The sequence below is a fragment of the Myiozetetes cayanensis genome, unplaced genomic scaffold (assembly GCF_022539395.1).
Source record: "Myiozetetes cayanensis isolate MyiCay16 unplaced genomic scaffold, myiCay2020 scf6-25, whole genome shotgun sequence".
In the NCBI taxonomy this organism is placed as follows: Eukaryota; Metazoa; Chordata; class Aves; order Passeriformes; family Tyrannidae; genus Myiozetetes; species Myiozetetes cayanensis.
Genome location: NW_026087853.1, coordinates 22,196,398 through 22,214,967, shown reverse-complemented (window position 1 = coordinate 22,214,967; position 18,570 = coordinate 22,196,398). Strand labels below are relative to the sequence as shown.

At 42.7% G+C, this 18,570-nt stretch overlaps 2 protein-coding genes across 2 annotated transcripts; one reads left to right on the top strand and one right to left on the bottom strand.

Moving 5' to 3' along the window:
* Positions 1 to 1,153: 1,153 nt before the first annotated feature.
* FAM161B (FAM161 centrosomal protein B) lies at positions 1,154 to 8,967 on the bottom strand. Its single transcript, XM_050335098.1, has 8 exons — positions 8,819 to 8,967; positions 7,143 to 7,705; positions 5,558 to 5,895; positions 4,979 to 5,106; positions 4,525 to 4,692; positions 3,935 to 4,034; positions 2,421 to 2,551; positions 1,154 to 2,213 (listed from the first exon to the last, which is right to left on the bottom strand). Exons 1-8 carry the CDS (start codon positions 8,965 to 8,967, stop codon positions 2,123 to 2,125), a joined length of 1,668 nt encoding a protein of 555 aa, XP_050191055.1. The 3' UTR covers positions 1,154 to 2,122.
* A 33-nt stretch (positions 8,968 to 9,000) lies between these two features.
* On the top strand, positions 9,001 to 18,526 carry COQ6 (coenzyme Q6, monooxygenase). The gene is made up of 12 exons (XM_050335097.1): positions 9,001 to 9,490; positions 11,106 to 11,240; positions 11,965 to 12,023; positions 13,139 to 13,262; positions 13,704 to 13,834; positions 14,186 to 14,293; positions 14,397 to 14,459; positions 14,805 to 14,912; positions 15,284 to 15,486; positions 16,590 to 16,705; positions 17,109 to 17,275; positions 18,370 to 18,526. Exons 1-12 carry the CDS (start codon positions 9,001 to 9,003, stop codon positions 18,397 to 18,399), a joined length of 1,734 nt encoding a protein of 577 aa, XP_050191054.1. The 3' UTR covers positions 18,400 to 18,526.
* Positions 18,527 to 18,570: the final 44 nt, after the last annotated feature.

The following is an 18,570-nucleotide window of genomic DNA, read 5'->3' as shown; positions in this document are numbered from 1 at the left end:
AAATCAAGGTCTGATGCAGTTTGGCTATCATCTCACGAGCTCATGGGAGATGCTCCAGTGCAATGTCTTCTTTTCTACAGTATTTTTATAGGCTGGATGAACAGGCTGTAAATTTAAGTAAAGATAACAAAATATTTTCATAAAATGCAAAAATTCAGAGCCATAGTTGAAACTCTTTGTTTCCATATCATTTTTGAGACATATTAAGAGATGACAAATCTCTTTTAGGATTACAAGAATGTAATCCTCCTTTCAGAATAAAACGTTTTTTAGCAAGAAAGATGTGAGTTTTACTTACTTAGTTTGATGCTTGTACTTTCATCACCATTGGAGCAATTTCTGCTTAGGGACCAATATTAAGATTTTAATTTATCTGTTATTATATTAATGTATGTCACCGTAGTATTTGTTAAAGGGATATGCCATATTACCATATATTAATTTAAAGTCAAGCTTTTGTTTCTCCTTTCTTAGGGTTTCCCTTTACACTTCACATACTTGGAAACTTCTTTTTCCAGCATCATTAACTATTGTTATGGAAATTAGTAACCACTTTTACTAAACACCCCTTAAAATGCATGTATTAAAATTTCAGTCCCACTGTTCCAAATATATCCATACAAGCCTAGTAGGCTTTACACCTCAGATTTAGATCATGGAAGTAGTCTTCTTTCCTCCCTCGAATGTGACAAGGCATGGTGACTCTTTTCCAGGGAGTACCCAGAAAAGGAACAGCCTCTGTACATTCTACACAATTAAACCTGTGTAGAAGCCAGCGCACTGGTAACAGCTGTCCTTGAACCCTCCAAGCCTGTTGTCATTGTGGAGACTGAGTCAGGAAGGAGGAATGCCGCAGTCCAGTGCATTCAGCTAGGTACTGATCTCTGTAATGTAGCAGCATGAAACCCCTGGGCCGCAAATTCTTGGATTTAGTACTTTGTTATGATTGAAAATGTCACTATCTCAGTTTTATATTTTATCTAATGTGGTAGCTCTTACAGGTACTGTATTTCTGATTTGGTGATGCAGTTGTGTTGTTACAACTACAAGTGTAAGGAGAAAAGGATTGAGGTGACAGAAAGAGACGGTTTCTGTTTAAAAAGTGAGGAAAAGATGATTGACAAGGAAATTGAACACTACAGAAACATGACAGTCATTTGAAAATATTTTAATCTCAGAAGTGCAAAATTCTCAAGAAACATTCCAGGTGTTGTCATTCCAGGTAGTAAGGATTTTTACTTTTGAAATGGTTATTACTGTCAGGTAAAGGAAGATCACTAATGTGTGAAATATACCATTCAAGATGTGCCAGGCATTTGAGTGCAACATGCTGACAGGTAATACCTAGGGTATCTACGTAAGTAATCTTACTTCTGCCAAAATTCATTTTTGATATCACAGTAATAGTAGAATTAGGACAACAGCAATTCAAAGTGATACCCTATTTAATTACAACCTTCTTTATAATTTTGTTTGAGTTTTGGGCCAAATTAATGACCTAAATTGGTAAGATGTTAAAACACTTTCAGATGATGAAATATGGGAGGTTTTTTAATATAGGAAGATCATTGTGTCTTACTATTGGGACTAGTGACTGAAGAAGAGTTAACTCCACAGAAAGACTTCCTTCTGAGTCTTCTCCCAAGGTAGGTCAAATCCTGGTATTTGTTTTTGTAGAAACACCTTCTTTGGAAGCATTCTACCACATATATGTCTAAACCAAGGTTTACCATACTGAAAGGCATTCTCCTCTTCCACTCTGCTTCTGTGGCATGAATGCAAGGAGCTGACACTGGAGGATGCACCTCTTCAATCTTTCATATCTACTTGTATCCAAAGATAGTGCTTCAAAGTTTTAAACTTGTTGCCCATTAAAGAAAGGAAAACGGCTCACACAAGGAAACACATGTGAAGACTAAGGGAGGCTGCAGGGTTTGCTGGGTTGGACAAAACATGCTCTAAACAACAGTTGGTCTTTTTTTCCTTTACTAAATTCTCCCATCTCACTTACCCCAAAGCCATTCTTAGGTGTCGGCTTAAATCATTAAGTTCCTGAGGATTAACCTGGAGAATCCTGGACTTAAAAAATCAAGAGATGATCAATGGATTCTTCTGCTAGCTCTTATGCTGCTGGTTCCTTTCTGCTCTGTTCCTCCTGAGGTACTCCTTCCTGTACAGTACAGTCGTCCTTTTCTCCTGGAGGCTCGGGCAGTCTGCAGAAACAGTGAGTGTCTAATACTGGAAATGGTTTGCCCCGTGCTTAGGAAATAGATTGCAGTAATAGGAATTCAGACAGAGAAGCCACGATGCTTAATAAGAGCTGTGAAGTTGATTTTTCCTACACAATAGAAACTGGAATGCTTTCATGAACAGAGAAAATACTTTAAGTCAAAGACAAAAGAGCTGTACTGTATTATTACCTGTGAACATCAGGTTCTTCTTCCAGCAAGTCAGTGGCATCTTTCCCTTTTCTTCTTACAAATTCTTCGCTTAGGCCAACCTGCTGGAGAGTGTTTCTGTAGCGACGCTCTGCTCCTTGACGAGCATCATGCTGTGAAATCGAAACTTACAACAGTGAGCATGTAGAACTGGGGCTTCCCATAACAGTCAACTTGTTCTAAAGTGCACACCTGACATTCCTAATGGGGACAAAAGGACAGCGAAAGCTCCTGTCCAAAATTTTTGTAATCCATACAGTACAGTACCATAACTGAATATTAGGACAATGTCTCATGTCTCACAAAGCCAGAGCTCACCTTTTCCTGCTTCAGTTCTTTTTTAATTCCCTCTCCTGTTCTCCTCCTTATACAGCATTCCAGTCTTACCAGACTAGCATACCTGTGTCTGAGTCCCAACTCTGACACTCAAATTGAGAATATATGCAAAGAAAAGTTGTGGGAAATCCTGGAAATGTGTTTGCTTGTAATTGGTAAGAGCTAAAAACAGTGGAGTTGATAAATGGAGAGCACCTGTGAAGTAGCTTCATATCAGCTCAGCTGAAAACCAAGTATCTTGGATCCTATATCCTCACTGCCTGCAAATGAACCTTGCAAATCAATGTAGTCTGAGATGATGGTTTTCCAGAGACTGGCCAGTTCTAAAGATTAAGATGTTCTGTATGGAAAAATAGAAATCTGAGTGAATGCAATTGATACCGGTGCATTCTTATTAACCTGGCATGCTGTTACCAATATTTATCATATACATATGTTCTCTGCCTCCATGATCAGAACAGAAAGCCTGACCAGGAGGGTACTTTCTGTTGAGAAATCTTAAATCAGCATATTGTCAATGTATTTTTGTACATTGACTTGTACTTTAATCAGCTCTCATCCCTGCAAGGATGTGGAACTGGAAGAGAAAACCCAGTGAAAAACATACAGGGAGTATATTAGAGAGTACAGACTGTATCTACACCTCAGATGCAATACAGATTTGCAGCTGGAGATGGATGAGATGTGCTGAATGCAGCCCCAGATTGCAGAGTCAGCAGGTGATAGATGTGACGTAACTGTCATTAATGTTCTAGTAGGAGTAGAGGTACAAAGAAAAAGTTCTGAACTGGAGAGGGTTTTAAGAAAAAAGCTTTGCATTTCTAGACTGTAGTCTATGGCATTCAGGTGCAGAATAGGTATTCATATAATTTCTGGTGTTAAAAGCCTTGATTTTGACCACACCATATATTGCGATTGTAATATATAATAGGAACTGGCAAGCTCCTAGAATTAAGTCAGTGTTTTTTTTCAGGTGGTGGGAAGGAATTAAATTCTACCTGACTGGCTCTTCCATGTATTATTTTGAGTGCAGTCAAGAAACTATGCAACCATTTGCACCTTCTTATCCATGAATTGAGACTAGACTTCTTCATGCATGTCTTAAATGAAAGACAATCTATCCTGTTGCCCAGAAACAGTCAGGGGCTTTGACCAGTTACCTTGGTGACCTGTTCGAAGAGATATGGTCTGTTCTTGACTCGCAGCTGCATTTCTTCCAGCTCCTTTCTGTACTCTTTTGTTCTCTCTCTCATTTTTTGCCTGAAATGGAAAAATTGCCTGTGTAATGTAGACTTCCTCTGACTGTAGCTGATCAGGAATGAAGAATCCTCAGTAACTTTCACTTTTAAATTGCTTTGGTCATTCTCTTGATGCTAATGCAAGGCAAAAAAAATATCCTATTGCTAGCAAGTTATGGACCCATTAGCAAAGCTCTTCTATGAGACTGTAAGCAAGGAACCTCTGTTCGCATTTTTAGAAAACCTTGTTTTAAGTGTGCTTTACCAAGTTACACATTACAGTTGACTGGTTTGTAACTTGAGTTTCTACAAATGTTAATCTAAAAGAAACCATTCTGTATGGAAGGAATAGTGTGGCATTGTCAAGAAATCCAAACGAATGTGGAATGGGTACAAGAGCAAAAAACAGTTAGGCTAGGAATGTCCTTAGACCCAGTTCCTCCTAAAGAATTATCTGATGATCCCCAGTTGGTGGAGCAAACAGTCATTTCTGTGCAGAATAGGATACTGACCTGTTCTGTTTCAACTTCTCCTTGTGTGTTTCCTCCAGACTTTTATGAGGATCCAGTGCTTTTGCTCGGCTGTTCACTGACTTCTGCATAGCTTGACATTTCATTTTCTGTTTCTCCTGCCAATTAATTCCTTCTTTGTCCCCTTCCTTTTTGTTAACTTGGGACTGTCTATATAGGAAAAAAAGTTACTAATGAGCTCACTGTGGACTGCCAGACCACATGGTAGCTGGGAATTTCACTTTTGCAGTCCTCCAGTGAGAAAAGCAAAATTTCAGCCATACAAGTACGCAGCTCCCAAATCAACTGGGAGACAGAGCAAGACTCAGCAAAAAAAGGAGACAGAGAAACATTTAGAAAACATGTAGTTGATGTGATGAGGGAAAATACTGATGTTTTTTCTTCCATTTTGGTCATTAGTTGGTGTATGGTCTTACAGACAAATTTTCCTACTTACCTAATAGCAGATTCCCTTCTTCTAGTTGCATCGGTAATATGCACTGGAAGGGTGTTGGAAGAGAGAGAAGAAATTCTGGTCAGGGAATGACTTCTTTGCATTGAAACCTTGGAAAGCTTCTGAGAATCCTGAAAAAAATGGACCTTTATTCAGTGTATTTGTTCACACTACAGAATCTCCTCTGTTCTTTGCCTAGCAAAGAGAACAGTTGGAATATGTGGGCAATGCATTCATTCTTCTCTCTTCCCCCAGCAGAGTGGAGGTGCTGAAGGGTGAGGGAAAGAAGACATGATTAGGGCTATGAAAGGGTGGGTCGACCTTATCTGTCATAGTTCATCTCCTTGTGTAGAATGTTGTTTTGTGGTTTTGTCCTAGAATTCAGCAGTACTCTCAATACAAGGGCAGAGGTCATGGGATGTTAACCATCCATACTTAAATGCTATAAATTTAAGAAGTTGATATCTTGATCAACTCTTGATCAAGATATCAACTTCTTAAATTTATAGCATTTGATTATAGCATCTTGATCAACTCTTGATCAAGAGAAAGCAGTACCACAGAAATATCCAGCTATCTCACCTTTATCTTTTCATTAGCCTGCCTCTGCCTGGCATGGAGATTGGAGGTTCTTAGCTTGAATGGCTTATTACGAGTTGGCTCTTTGATTTCTTGTCTCCTTACTGCTTCCTTCTGAAATGCCCAGTACAGTTCTTCAAAATCCGGTATTGTTGGATTAATCCTTGGCTTGAAGCTGAAACTTTTGTCCTGCAAGAAGCCAAGCCTTTCCTGCTTGGTTCTGGTGGCAGTTCGGGACTGAGGCTCCCTCCGACGGTTGCTGGTGTCTATTGGAGCCACCGAACTCTCGAGCAAATCCTTTGCTCTCATTTGAATGCGGATTTCTCTGTAGAGTTCAGCTTCTAGTGAATCAAAAGGAAAGCAATAAAAAGAGTATGAATGAGGTAAAAGCCTGTGAAATTGCCACTGCCCAAGTCTAAACTTTCCTTTATGATGGCAGTTCACATATATGAGAGACCAGATATCCTGTGCTCTCTTTCCCTACCTTTCAGCCCTTCTCTCCTCTGTCTCCCAGGGAAAAATAATTCAAAGATACCAGAAAAAAACATGGTAGGGTCTCTTTCTTAGGCATTAATTTCTAGATGTGTCTTTCAATTACTGAAGCAAGTTATTGAACAGGTCTTCTCCTAGTCTCTGGGGTACCAGGTAACTTGTGCCCCTTTGTCTTGCAGAAGGGTTAATCAAGGTTCTGCTTTTCATATGGGACTTTATGTCATTATGTTGATGGTATGGTCCACATGGGCTGTTCAAATAAACTTGTTATGGATGACAGCTTATCTATGTAATATCCACCAGAAATTGTCTATATTGGGAAAGATTTTAAGTGAGAAACATTTGATGGATAGACCATGTCTTGTGACTTCTGTGACAAACTTTCCATAGAGAGAATGTGTTTCAGAGTATAGCATCAAACTGAAGTAACTTCTTGTGCAACACTAAATATTTGTGAAAATGCAAACAGTTGTCTGGGGTTGGTTTTTTGCTTTTAGAAACTTTTTTAGAAACTTTTTTTAGAAACTTTTAGACCTTTCAGAAAAAAAATCAATATTGCTCTTTACAAAATATGACATTTTTAAGTCTATTTATAGGTTTTCATTGACTGAGATATGAAACATTCATTTCTCTTCTCGCACCTGAGTGCGAGTAATGGTCAGATGCAAGATACCGCATGGACCTTGGACACTTATGGCACTACGGCTGTCTTCATGTTTGTGCCACGAATCATCTCAGCCCCTTTAGTGTGACCAAAGGTAAGGAATCCAGTGCAGGGAAGGGTTCCCAAACTGTCATGATTTGCAGCAAAGGGAAATCTGTCTGAAGAGCTCAGTGTGCCCATGTTTGCTGGGAAGTGGAACAGAACTGTTGCTGCTGACACTGTTTCTACTAAACTTAGGACACTCTGCTGTAGGGTGTCTAGACAAAATGTGATAACCAGTGACACACAGGAGACCAGACAACACTAGGGGATGTAATGACACTGGGCTTATGCTTCAAGTAATACCCTATGGGCTGTGATCTTACCTCCCAGCATGGAGATGGCGAGGGACAGGTAGGGAGGTGCTTTAGAGAAAGAGCCCTGGCATGTTACCTTTGAGTTTATTTCCAAGAAGTGGGTGGTAAGTAGATTTAGGAACTTTTTTACTGTCTTGCTTCTGTTTGGAGCTCTCATTTGGGGTTGCTGCTGACAGGAATTTTTGTCTGATAGCTTCTTTCTTTTTCTCCTCCTTCTCCAGGAAACTGAAGGGCCGCTGTGTTGAAAGTAGCAGCTCCTTTCTTTTCTGTGTTGCTGTTTGCCTGCGAATCTCATTCTGCTCCATTATTTCCTGATAAAGGGGCAGAAACACATGGGCAGGTACAGGCTGTGCCCGGAATTGTTTCTGACATTCGACTTCATCCTGGCTTTGCCTTTTGTCTCTCTGTTTGTCTAGTTCAAGAAACATGTATGACTTCATCAACTCAGACTTTTTGCGAGCTTCCCGCAGTGTCATTTTGAAAGGCTGAGGGATGGTGATGGAAGGAATCCAGGGAGATGAAGCACTTTTTGGCCTTAAGCGAGATTTAGGAAATAAGTGAGGCTTTTGCTGATCCCAGGTACTGTCCGAGGTGAGGTCGGTCAAAGAACTGGACTGCCTTTTGTTACCAGATGTTTGACTAAGACAAAGACATTATGAAGGGGAAATAAGTGAAATTATAAAAAAAATAAGAATTAAAAGAAGGGAGACACTGTTGATTAAGAGAAAGACACCATAGGCTGAGCTGCTTGTTAGAAGACAGGCCTACGGTTTGTCATTCTCAGGCTCCATATTTTGCTTTGCTACCAAAGTTCACGAGCAGAGCTTTGCCTGTTACATGTTCTCCATGTATAAAGCGGCAGTTACAGCTGCTTAGCTTTGTCATGCAATTCATTACACTGCTAGCACTGTACTGCCACAAGGGCCACAAGCGAACCAGGAAGTCCAACTTTTGCACAGGCAATTTGTGCACGCAGGTGCACACAGCATTCCTGAGATGCTGATGGGTAGGTCATTACAAGAAACTGTTTTAGTGCAACTCTTAAGAGGATCAGTTGGAAACTGTGTAGCTGAGAAGATGACCGTATAACTGATAAAAAGCACAAAAACCCACCTGAGACTATCCCGGTCTCATTAAAACAGCAAACTTCTCACAGGATGTTTGAGGGTAATTGTGAAAGTGAGTAAAACCTACGAGATTTCAGGCAAGTAATAAACACAGGCAAAATGAAGGATCAAGGTGAATCAGAGTGGACCAAGAACAGGAAAAGGAAAAAAAAAGAGGCGAAACAGAAGGTGCAGATCACCTGTAAACAGGCTCCTGGTTAATATACCTGCCCTGTGATTGCTGAAGTCTCTCCTTCTTTATAAACTATTTTCCTTCTAAGAGCATGCATGTGTGGTCTGCTAGTGAACGTCAAACTAGACTAACCACAGGGAAAGACATCTGGAAGCTCAGTGCTGGAAAGACCACAGGTCTGAAGAGTGGATGCTGGGCAGAAAGGTATGTGATCTGCTGGCAGATTTTAAGCATGATTAACTGATGAGCAGGAAGGGGATTTGTGCTGTTTTATGTGAATGCTGCTTACGTGGGCACGTGTTGACCCCATCCTCCCATCTGTGACTACACTCGTGGACATTGTTTTGGCACTACACACGTGTATTTCAGGACTTCATGCGTTGCCTTGTCCCTGGCCAGAAGCAGCAGGAATCCTGCATGCCATCCTGCCATCCTTACCAGGCACCATCCTACCTGAGAGCCTCCCTCAGCTTGTCACGCAGAATTTCCACCTCCCGCCTGAAACCCTCCAGCTCCTCATCCTCTTCGAGCACCCCGAGGTCACCCCATAACTCTGCCTGGCACGGCGCGCCCGGTTCTAACGGAGACCGCCGGCCTCCCATCCTGAGAGGCTGCTCCCAGCTCCTCGCCCGGCGATGGGAATCGGAGGAGTCGGCGTGTTACAGCCTAGGGGGGTGTCGTGTCACCTGGAAGAAATTGGACAAATCGGGAAGTGCTCGTTCCGGGGCTGCGACCCCAACCTGTCCCTGCCCTCACCTGCAGGCCGGGCAGCCGCCTCAGCCCTCCGCCACACCTCTCCCGGCCTCCACCAATCAGCGCGGCCAGCGGCGCTTAGGCCCGCCCTAACGGCCTCAAACAGCCAATCAGACACAAGGCTGCCCTCGCGTGGCAGGCGTTGCCTTGGTTTCGAGTGGCGACTTCCGCCCGCCGTCAGTTCCGCGGCGATGGCGGCCGCGGGCGGGCGAGCGCTGCTGCCCCCGCTGGGCCCGCTCTGGGCGCGGCTGCGGCCCCGGCCCGGGCCCCGCGCCCCGCTCCGCGCCGCCGCCTCCGCCCCCTCACAGCCGCTCTACGATGTGGTGGTGTCAGGCGGGGGTATGGTCGGAAGCGCCATGGCCGCCGCCCTGGGTAAGGCTGTGACCTTCTCGCCCGCAGTGTGGGATAACTCTGGTTGCCATTTAGGATCTTAATGTTCAGGATCCTGCTGTGAGATCTTCCTGTGCTCTAAAGTTGACTTAAAGCTGTTTGGTGACATGATCTGTGGTGAATCTTGCCCCATCCGTGTACGTGCATTTCTGCTAATGGAGCCATTGCTTTGAATTCTGCAGACTGTTTGCGGTGTTTCTATCAAATATGGTCACCTTTAAATAGCTGATGGATCGTTTCAGCCGTAGCTGAAAACGTTTTCTGATCATAGAGTGGTCAGGTTTGGAAGGAACCTTAAAGATTATCTAGTTCCAACTCCCCTGCCATGGGCAGGGACACCTTCCACTAGATCAGGTTGCTCAGGGTCCCATCCAACCTGGCCTTGAACACTTCCAGGGATGGGGCAGCCATAGATTCTCTGGGCAACCTGTTGCAGTGCCTCACTACCCTCACATCAAAGAACTTCCTCCTATTATTTAATCTAAACCTACTCTCTTTCAGTTTGGACCATTGCCCCTTGTCCTGTCACTAGATATCCTTGTAAAAAGTCCCTATCCATCTTTTCTGCAGGCTCCCTTCAGGTACTGGAAGATCCCAGTTAGGTCACCCCTAAGCTGTCTCTTTTCCAGGCTGAACAAACCCAGTTCTCTCACCCTGTCCTGTCAGGAGATGTGCTCCATCTCTCTAACCATCCTTTTCTGATCCCAAGTTTCCTCCTCTAATCCTGTATTTTAAACACTACGATACCAAGATAAGATGGATTTGTGCTTGGTTTGTATCACTAGAGATCCTGAGATTACTGACTGCTTCTGTATTTGCAACATGGATTCAGAAGGATGCAACAGTGACAGAAACCTAAAGAAGAGCCAAAGATCCTGAGTAATAAGTGTTTTGCAAGTATAAGGGTTTACCTTGCAAACTGATTGTTCTGCTTCTATTGTTAAATAAGACCACGGTGGAACGGAGACAGCATAAGGATCCCCTCCAGCAGTTATATGTAAGGCTGACACACAAGTCTGGGACCTTTCCAGAGAGGTTATTGTTGTGCACAATCTAGAAAATATGTCCAGGATACGCTGTCTTTAGGGCTGCTGTAGTAGCAAACTCTGGATACCATTTCTGTCCTCAGTACCTTCTGCATCCATAGCAGTCGGATGCAGCCAGCGTGGCCAGCTCAGCTGCAGTGATTTACTTGAGGCATCTCTTCATTTTTATCAAGTTCTCTTTAACTGAAAGTTAAACTGCCTGTGCTATTCCGTTGCCATAATATATGGACATTAATGTAAGAAAACATTAGTGTAATTGCTACATATCAAAGACGTTTTATTTTGATCTCTTGTTCTAAAAGGTGTTCTAAAAGGTTTAAACTCTGGAAAATGTGTTGGGTGCATGCAATAAACATTGCAGGTTTCACTTGTTAATACTCCAGTAATGAATTTTCATAACAAAATGGCACAAATTTGTACATAAAGGTAAACTTTAAATAAAATAAAAAATGTGTAATTAATCCTTGCTTTAACTATAGAAGGGTTGTCCATCTCAGTAATGAGATTTTTGGCAGGAGTGCTGTAACAAAGCATGTATTTGCTTATTTTAGGGCATGATATCCACTTCCATGATAAGAAGATTGCTTTGCTGGAGGCTGGTCCTAGGAAAGAGTATGATCACATGCCAGATAGTTACAGTAACAGAGTCAGTTCCATCTCCCCAGGATCAGCAACCCTCCTAAGCAGTAAGTATGATTTTATTGTTTGCATTTATAGCATTTATATTTGAGCTGGTTTTATTTTGTTTAAACAAAACCCCTTTGAGCACATGCTGCCTTCATCCTAAACTCAACAGAATTATTTGCCTTTGTATCTTAGTTTTCTGTATGCTGAGCTGTGGTGATTGAATCAGACTTCTCTTGATGTCAGGGATCTGTGTTCTGGTATCTTGGCCTGATTTGTCGTTATATATTTGTGACATTAGGCTAGTGAAAGGTTGCAAGGTGCTCTCCACAGCACCTGTAATGTTCTATTCACAAAAGAAGCATCTACCTAGTGCTTTGTAGTCTGATAACTCAGTCCTCAATTAATGAGGTGTAATTGTCGTTTTAAAGAAAGATTTGAACCTTGATTCCTTATGAGAAAAGAAATGTTCTAGACAATGATGGTGCTGCTTTTCTGTGTCTGTTTTATTACCCAGTGACGGGACAATGAGAGTTGTCTGCTAGGTCAGACGTTCATGGAGAGCTCTTGTTTCTTCCTGCTGGCTTGTGTTAGCAGTAAAACCATGTGATGCTGGAGCTGTGACAGCACTGAGGCAGAGCTGGCTCTGCCGAGGGATGGTGCAAGCTGACCCCAAGCATTGATAATCAGGAAGTGTAGAGGAGAGTGTGCACTGAGCTTCAGTTTTGTTTTGGTCTCAGTGTCACATGTGAGCCTGTGTCTCCATTCATCTGTGTCCTTTTTCAGGTTTTGGTGCCTGGGATCATGTCTGCAGCCTGAGACTCAAACCATTCCGGCGAATGCAGGTGCCTGACTTAGGGCTGCAAATATACTGTGTGTTTGTCTACTCTGAATCCTCCAAAGTGCTTACATCAGTGCTACAAAGGTTTTTCTTTCTTTGGCCAAGGGCAGGCCATGCTTATGTTCCTTCCTGTTCCTTTTTTGTGGGTAGCAGTTTACTCAGAAATACTTGTCCTCAGGGTCTTGGTGTTACAGGCTGAAAGGTGTATTCCTAGTGGAACCTGTAGACACTGCGGTATGGGTACTAGCTGGAAAATAAAGGTACAGGTGTGTATTGGTTTTGGCTGGGATAGAGTTAGTTTTCTTTATAGTAGCTGGTATGGGGCTGTGTTTTGGATTTGTGATGAAAACCGTTAACACAGGGATGTTTCAGCTTTTGCTTACACGGTGCCAGTGCTGTGTCTGGTTCTCACACTGCCCCATCAGTGAGCAGGCTGGGGGTGCACAAGAAGCTGGGAGGGGACTCAGATATGACAGTTGACCCCAGCTGAACACAGGGATATTCCATACCATACAGTGTAATACTCCAGCAGTAAAAGCTGAGGAAAATGAAGGAGGAAGGAAGTTCAGAGTGATGAGACTTGTCTTCCCAAGTAACTGTTATACATGATCGGGCCCTGCTCTCCTGGGGATGGCTGAACACCTGCCTGCCCATGGGAAGGGGTGAATGAATCCCTCGTTTTGCTTTGCTTGCACATGCAACTTTTGCTTTTCCTATTAAACTGCCTTTACCACAACCCATGAGTTTTGTTTTTGCACTATTACCCTTCCAGTTGTCTTCCCCATCCCATGTGGGGGAATGAGCATGCAGCTGCATGGGGCTGAGCTGCCTGCTGGGTTTAACCCACAGCAAGGTGGTAGGGTAGCTTTATATGTTACTTATGCAACAGGAAAGTAGGGATAAAAACTTGACTTGCAAGTACTTTTTGAGCTGATGCTAAATCATTTAATGACAGGAATTACGTGATGCACTTTAGCAGCTGGGAATGAAGGAATGGACAGTAATCCAAGATGTTTCCTCTAGTTCTGTATTTCTCAATTACCATGTCCTTTTGTTGTTAAGTCTCTGAAAGGGACAGCACTTCTTTGCAACTTCATGTAATGTATTTTTTCTTTGTAGGTGTGGGATGCTTGTTCTGAAGCCATGATCGTTTTTGAGAAAGATGACTTAGATGACATGGGTTACATAGTGGAGAATGATGTCATTATGTCTGCTCTCACAAAACAGTTAGATGCAGTAGCAGGTACTGACAACTTCTTGATTATTTTATTTCCTGCATAGAGCTTTCAGTTACTTGCCTTCTGTTGCATGCACTAAGTTTTGAGAGGGAGAAATTCATCTAACAAGTGATTCTTGAGACGTGGGCAGCTTCTTGAACTGGGGGGGGGGAAGGGAGAAGTTTGTCTTCCAAAGGCTACACAGCAAGAAAGCAGTTGCATATGTAATTCTCCAGAATGTAGTCTCTCCAAAAATAGACTTAATTAAAAGACCGGTAGCTCCTTGTCCAAAGCAGGCCTTGCAGTGACAAGGGGTTGTTCAGATCTGTTCTTTCAGGGTGTCTTGAGAATTGTAGGGTCAGCTCCTACAGTGCTGTTAAAATACGTGTGACCTTTGCTGTTGTAGCAATGTTTCCTTTTTTCTGTCTGTATCATGCTGTGACCATGGCACTTTGTGTTCCCATCAGACCGGGTGGAGGTTTTCTACAGGAGCAGAGCAGTTGGGTATACGTGGCCCCTTCCCTCCCACAGCTGTGACACAAGCCCTTGGGTCCAAATTGAGTTAGCTGATGGACGCAGACTTCAGACCAAGCTGCTGGTAACTAAGCTCTTTATTTCTGTTGATCAGGCAGCATCTCTAACCCAAGTCCTTTCCACTGGATTTGGTTCTGATTCCATGTGTGCTGCTGCACCCACATGGAGTGCTTGAGTGAGGTGAGTGGCTAACTCTGTCAGAGATGCTATGGGACACAGTGGATAGCCTTTTCTGTACCTGGGGCAAGGAGACTGCTGAACTAGACAAGAGCAGAAGGGGCTACATTTTCTGGGTTTTGGGCAGGTGGGTTTTTTTTTTGTGAGTGAACAGAAAATGGGTACATGCAGGCTGAGGTTTGTAGTGAGATACTGGCTTTATAGGAGCTAAAGAAGTTGCTTTGTATCTGTTCTGCAGATTGGTGCAGATGGTCATAACTCTGTAGTCCGGAGGGAAGCTGGAATTAAGAACATTGAGCATCAGTATGACCAATCAGCTGTGGTGGCAACTCTCCATTTATCTGAGGTAAAATTCTGCTAACTGACTCTTCCATAGGCAGCAGAACAGCTTGATCAGGGTGCTCCAGGTCACTAATTCGTAACTGTCCACTGGCTTCTCTCCACTGTAGGCCACAGACAACAATGTAGCATGGCAGAGGTTCCTTCCCACTGGGCCAATTGCACTTCTTCCGGTAAGGTGAAGTCTCTGTATTTCTTCAGAGAAAAATTTCTTCAAATATTTTGAAAAGTTTTGTAATCTGTTCTTTCTGGTTACTTTATTTCTGCCTGTGCCTTTCTCTGTTAGTTCTGTCTTTTAAGAATTTGTGCATCTGCCCTTCACTCTTCATTTATTGCATGTTTTCCCCTCTTGCCCTCTCACTTTATCCTTGGTATTTCCCACTTGTAGTAAGTTGGGCTGGAAGAGTAATTTGCAGAGAGACTGGTGCGGGGCAGGGCAGTGGGGAAATCTTTGCACTGAACATTTATTTTTGCTTCTTTTTCTCTTGATATTTCCCCTTGACATTCTATTAAATTAGCTGTCTGATACTGCCAGCTCTCTGGTCTGGTCTACATCTCATGAACATGCATCGGAACTTCTCGCTATGGATGAGGAAAGTTTTGTGGATAGCATCAACTCTGCCTTTGTGAGTATCAGCCTCATGGCAGGTAGGAGGCTTTAAGAAACAGAGTCGAACCCTGTAGCTTGAAGTGATGGTAGTGGGAGAGGTGGATTCTAAAGTTCCTTCCTCTGGTGAGGATGATATTAAAAGGTACTTAGCAAAGAATGGATGACCCCTTGGGACTGAATTAGTTTAGTTCAGAAAGTCACAGAAGTTGACCTAAATTTCCAAAGGTAAGAAGGTAGGCTCATCCTAGTTGAAAATTTTTATGTCCTAAAACGATAGTTTTTCTACTGTATAGGTTTTGTCCAAGTGGTTAAAATTCAGTATTTGGAAGTGATTCTGATTTTTTTTTTCAGCTGCATTCTTTTAAAGGTCTAGTTTGTCTTTTTCAGTGGAGCAACATAAACCACTCTGACTTCATTGACACTGCTGGGGCCATGTTTCGATCTGCTATTTCACTCCTGAAGCCCTCAGGGACTGCAGTCCGTCAACTGCCCCCAAGTGTTGCTAAAGTAGATCCAGAGAGCCGAGCCATGTTCCCTCTTGGAATGGGGCATGCAACAGAGTATGTCCAGCACCGCGTGGCTCTTATTGGGTAAGAAGCCCAGTGGTGGCCCTTGGGTAAGTGGGTGGCATGTGGTTAGAAATGATGCAAGGATAGCGACTCCTAGTCAACAAATCAGATGGTTAGAAATAATATATTATTTCAGTTTGACTTTATCCAGGCCCAATTCGTACTGTGTGCCCTTGTGTCCTTTTGCATGAGTAGCTCTCTGTCCATTATGTATGTAAATTGCAAGATAATTATTTCCTGTTTCTCATTTGTATAGTCTGATGGAACAATCCAATATCTCATGTTGGACCTGTACTTCCTCAAGCATTGTAGCAGCCATTCTGTGCACCAGTTTGAGTTTTAAACTCACCTTCCTTACAAATTATTCCATGTGGGATGTCATAGGCTTTTGCATAGTGCCCTGTTGAAATAGGAAAATGTCTAATTTTTTAAATTCTAAGGTTGCATGTACCTTTTCCTCTGCCACAGCTGCAATATGGTGGTAGCTTTTAGTAATGCTTGGATGCTGTACTACACTTCAGATTGTGCTTTTCATCTTTCCAACCTGTGAACCACTCTGTTCTTGGGAGCACTCTGTGCTTTACAGCTTGGTAAAGTATCTTTATGATCTTGCACTTCATACCCACACTTCATTTAATTTCTCTAACTTTATGACTCCCTTATCAATATGTCTGGCTTTGTCCTTTAGAGATGTCTGCTTATAAAAGAACCTGATTTTGTTTCTATTGAATGATATCCCCCTTCTCCGTTATATTCATGACCTCTGTCCACTCTGTGTTTGTGCAATGTGCCATTGATAGACCTCCTGTTGTGCTGAGATCACTTACAAAAACCTTAAGGCCTGTTCCACACTCAATCTGACAGAGGACTTTGGCTAGTCACCTCTTTATAATTTTTCCTTTCAGAACTGCTTTTTGTTATCTCCCCTTTGTCTTGCTTCTTACAACTGGAGAGGCAGTCAGGTAGTTCAGCATAGCATGCAAGGAGAGGTACTGGAAAAATCACACTGTAAGGTGGTGTTCACTGCAGAGGTGAGGAGTGCTACACTGGTCCCTTCTGGGGTTTTTCAGCCATTGTGGCTTTCTTCAAGAAGGGAAATAAATTTCTGTCTTATCTTGCTCCAGGGATGCAGCACACAGAGTCCACCCACTTGCAGGACAAGGTGTAAACCTGGGCTTTGGTGATATTGCATGTTTAGCTCATCACCTCAGTGCAGCAGCCTTCAATGGGAGTGATCTGGGTAAGGATCCAAGACAATGGAGTGTCAGTAAGATCTGTCTTTGCTGCTGACAGCAGGGCAAGCATTGTCTCTGTTGCAGGATGTTGCTGTCTTGCGTTTGGAAGGCACAAGCTTTGTTGCAGCAAAACTGTTCTGAGATGTCAATTGGTTGTGGAGCAGTTTAAGATTCTTGGATGCAGTTTCCATCCCACAAATTTCAAAACTTCTTTAAAAAAAGTAAAGTTCTGCCACGTGATAATTAGAGATGGTGAGATGAAGAGCACTAGCTGGCGGAAGGAGGTCTTCATTGATGGATCAATTCGCTGTTCTCTTTCTGTTGCCAGGGGAGATTGCTATAGAGATAACATGCACAATTGTTTGTGGTGCATCAGGTTTAATAGAAGCATTCACTTATCTTTTCCAGGCTCCTTAAAACATCTCCTGAAGTTTGAAACAGAACGTCAGAGGCACAACGTCTCCTTGATAGCTGCTACTGATTTGCTAAAGAGGCTCTACTCCACAAGGCTGGCTCCCCTGGTGTTGCTGAGGACATGGGGATTGCAAGCAACGAATGCCCTGCCTCCTGTCAAAGTAAGGATCTCGCTTTAGTGAGGGCTGTAGGGATTGTCCAAAACTATTCATGAAATATGCACAAGCTGTAAAGATTTTTGTTTGTTTTAAATGAAACAGTTTTCGTTGGAAAAATGCTACTTGTTCAAACTGGGGGGTTTGTGTCCTGAATGAGCCAAGGAGTTCCCCAATAACTGATGGCTCAGTAGTGACTGTTTTCTTGCAGCACAAGGGATACAAGTATCTATATTCTGTATCAGTAATTGGGCTTAGAGGTTATTGAAAGTCTTTGGCTTTATTTATATCTATATATATGACCTGTATCTATGAAATTGAAATGTTGAACCTGCATTCCACCAATGCACATTAAAAAACAGCCCCCATTTTCACTAAGACATCACAGGTGCAGTGTGCAGCTCAGACTACCCGTTTCTGTGCTGTTTTGCCTCATGAAATCGTTCCCTTGTGGCAGAAGTGCAAACCTCTATGATGGAAATTACTCGAGGAAGGCAGTGGTGAGGAGGTTCTGTCTTACACTGCAAACAGAGGGTCTGCATTGTATCTGCCTAAATTCCTCACCATCTTGATCTCGTTGCCGGATTTCTGTGAAGTTCCTTAAGCCGTTTGCTCGCAAAGCTCCCAAGCACCAGTACATTGATTCCTCATTACTGAATTTTAATTTTTGTTCCACAAATCATCTTCCTGATAAATACAGGTGCCCCGTTTCCTTTGTGTCACAGTTGAGACACTACCCAAGTAGAAAAGCAGTATGTTCCTAAGGCAGAGCAGCTGCCACTGGCATGGTCTTTATTAAGGAAGACTATGTAGCTGTTTCAGTACCTGGAATTGTTTTCTCTTTCTCTGTTTAAAGCAAAAAAACCCAAATGACCACAACAGGTTCTGACCACAGAACCTGTTGGGAACACCGGTAGTGTGCTACTTGGGAGGGAAAGGAAATCTCTAATTGTCTAGCAAACAGGGATAGGTGCTCTGCACTTGGTTAGAAATGCTGGCCAAGAACTGTTGTCCATGTAGAAGGGAAGGCACCTAGAGCTGTTTCTTAGAACACATGCTTATTATGTTTATTAATTACTTCTCTTTTTCTTCTCTTTTAGGAGCAGATCATGGCTTTTGCCAGCAAGTGATGTGTTGTCAGTCTGGAACAGCAGCTTGCCCGTGAATGCATTGCCCTTAAAAGGACTGTGACTGACTTGAATCACTGAATTGTGTTATTTTATAATTTAACAATAAAACTGAGGGATTGAGCTTGTATTACATCCACTGGTTTATGCAAAAACTCTGTCTCATCTGCCCTC

Coding starts and splice junctions, on each gene's coding strand:
- FAM161B (XM_050335098.1), bottom strand. CDS start 8,967: ATGGGAGGCCGGCGGTCTCCGTTAGAACCGGGCGCGCCGTGCCAGGCA. Junction 7,706..8,818: donor AAGCTGAGGGAGGCTCTCAG/GTAGGATGGTGC, acceptor TCTTTGTCTTAG/TCAAACATCTGGTAACAAAA. Junction 5,896..7,142: donor TCTTGGAAATAAACTCAAAG/GTAACATGCCAG, acceptor TTGATTCACTAG/AAGCTGAACTCTACAGAGAA.
- COQ6 (XM_050335097.1), top strand. CDS start 9,001: ATGGGAATCGGAGGAGTCGGCGTGTTACAGCCTAGGGGGGTGTCGTGT. Junction 13,835..14,185: donor GACTTCAGACCAAGCTGCTG/GTAACTAAGCTC, acceptor TCTGTTCTGCAG/ATTGGTGCAGATGGTCATAA. Junction 17,276..18,369: donor ATGCCCTGCCTCCTGTCAAA/GTAAGGATCTCG, acceptor CTTCTCTTTTAG/GAGCAGATCATGGCTTTTGC.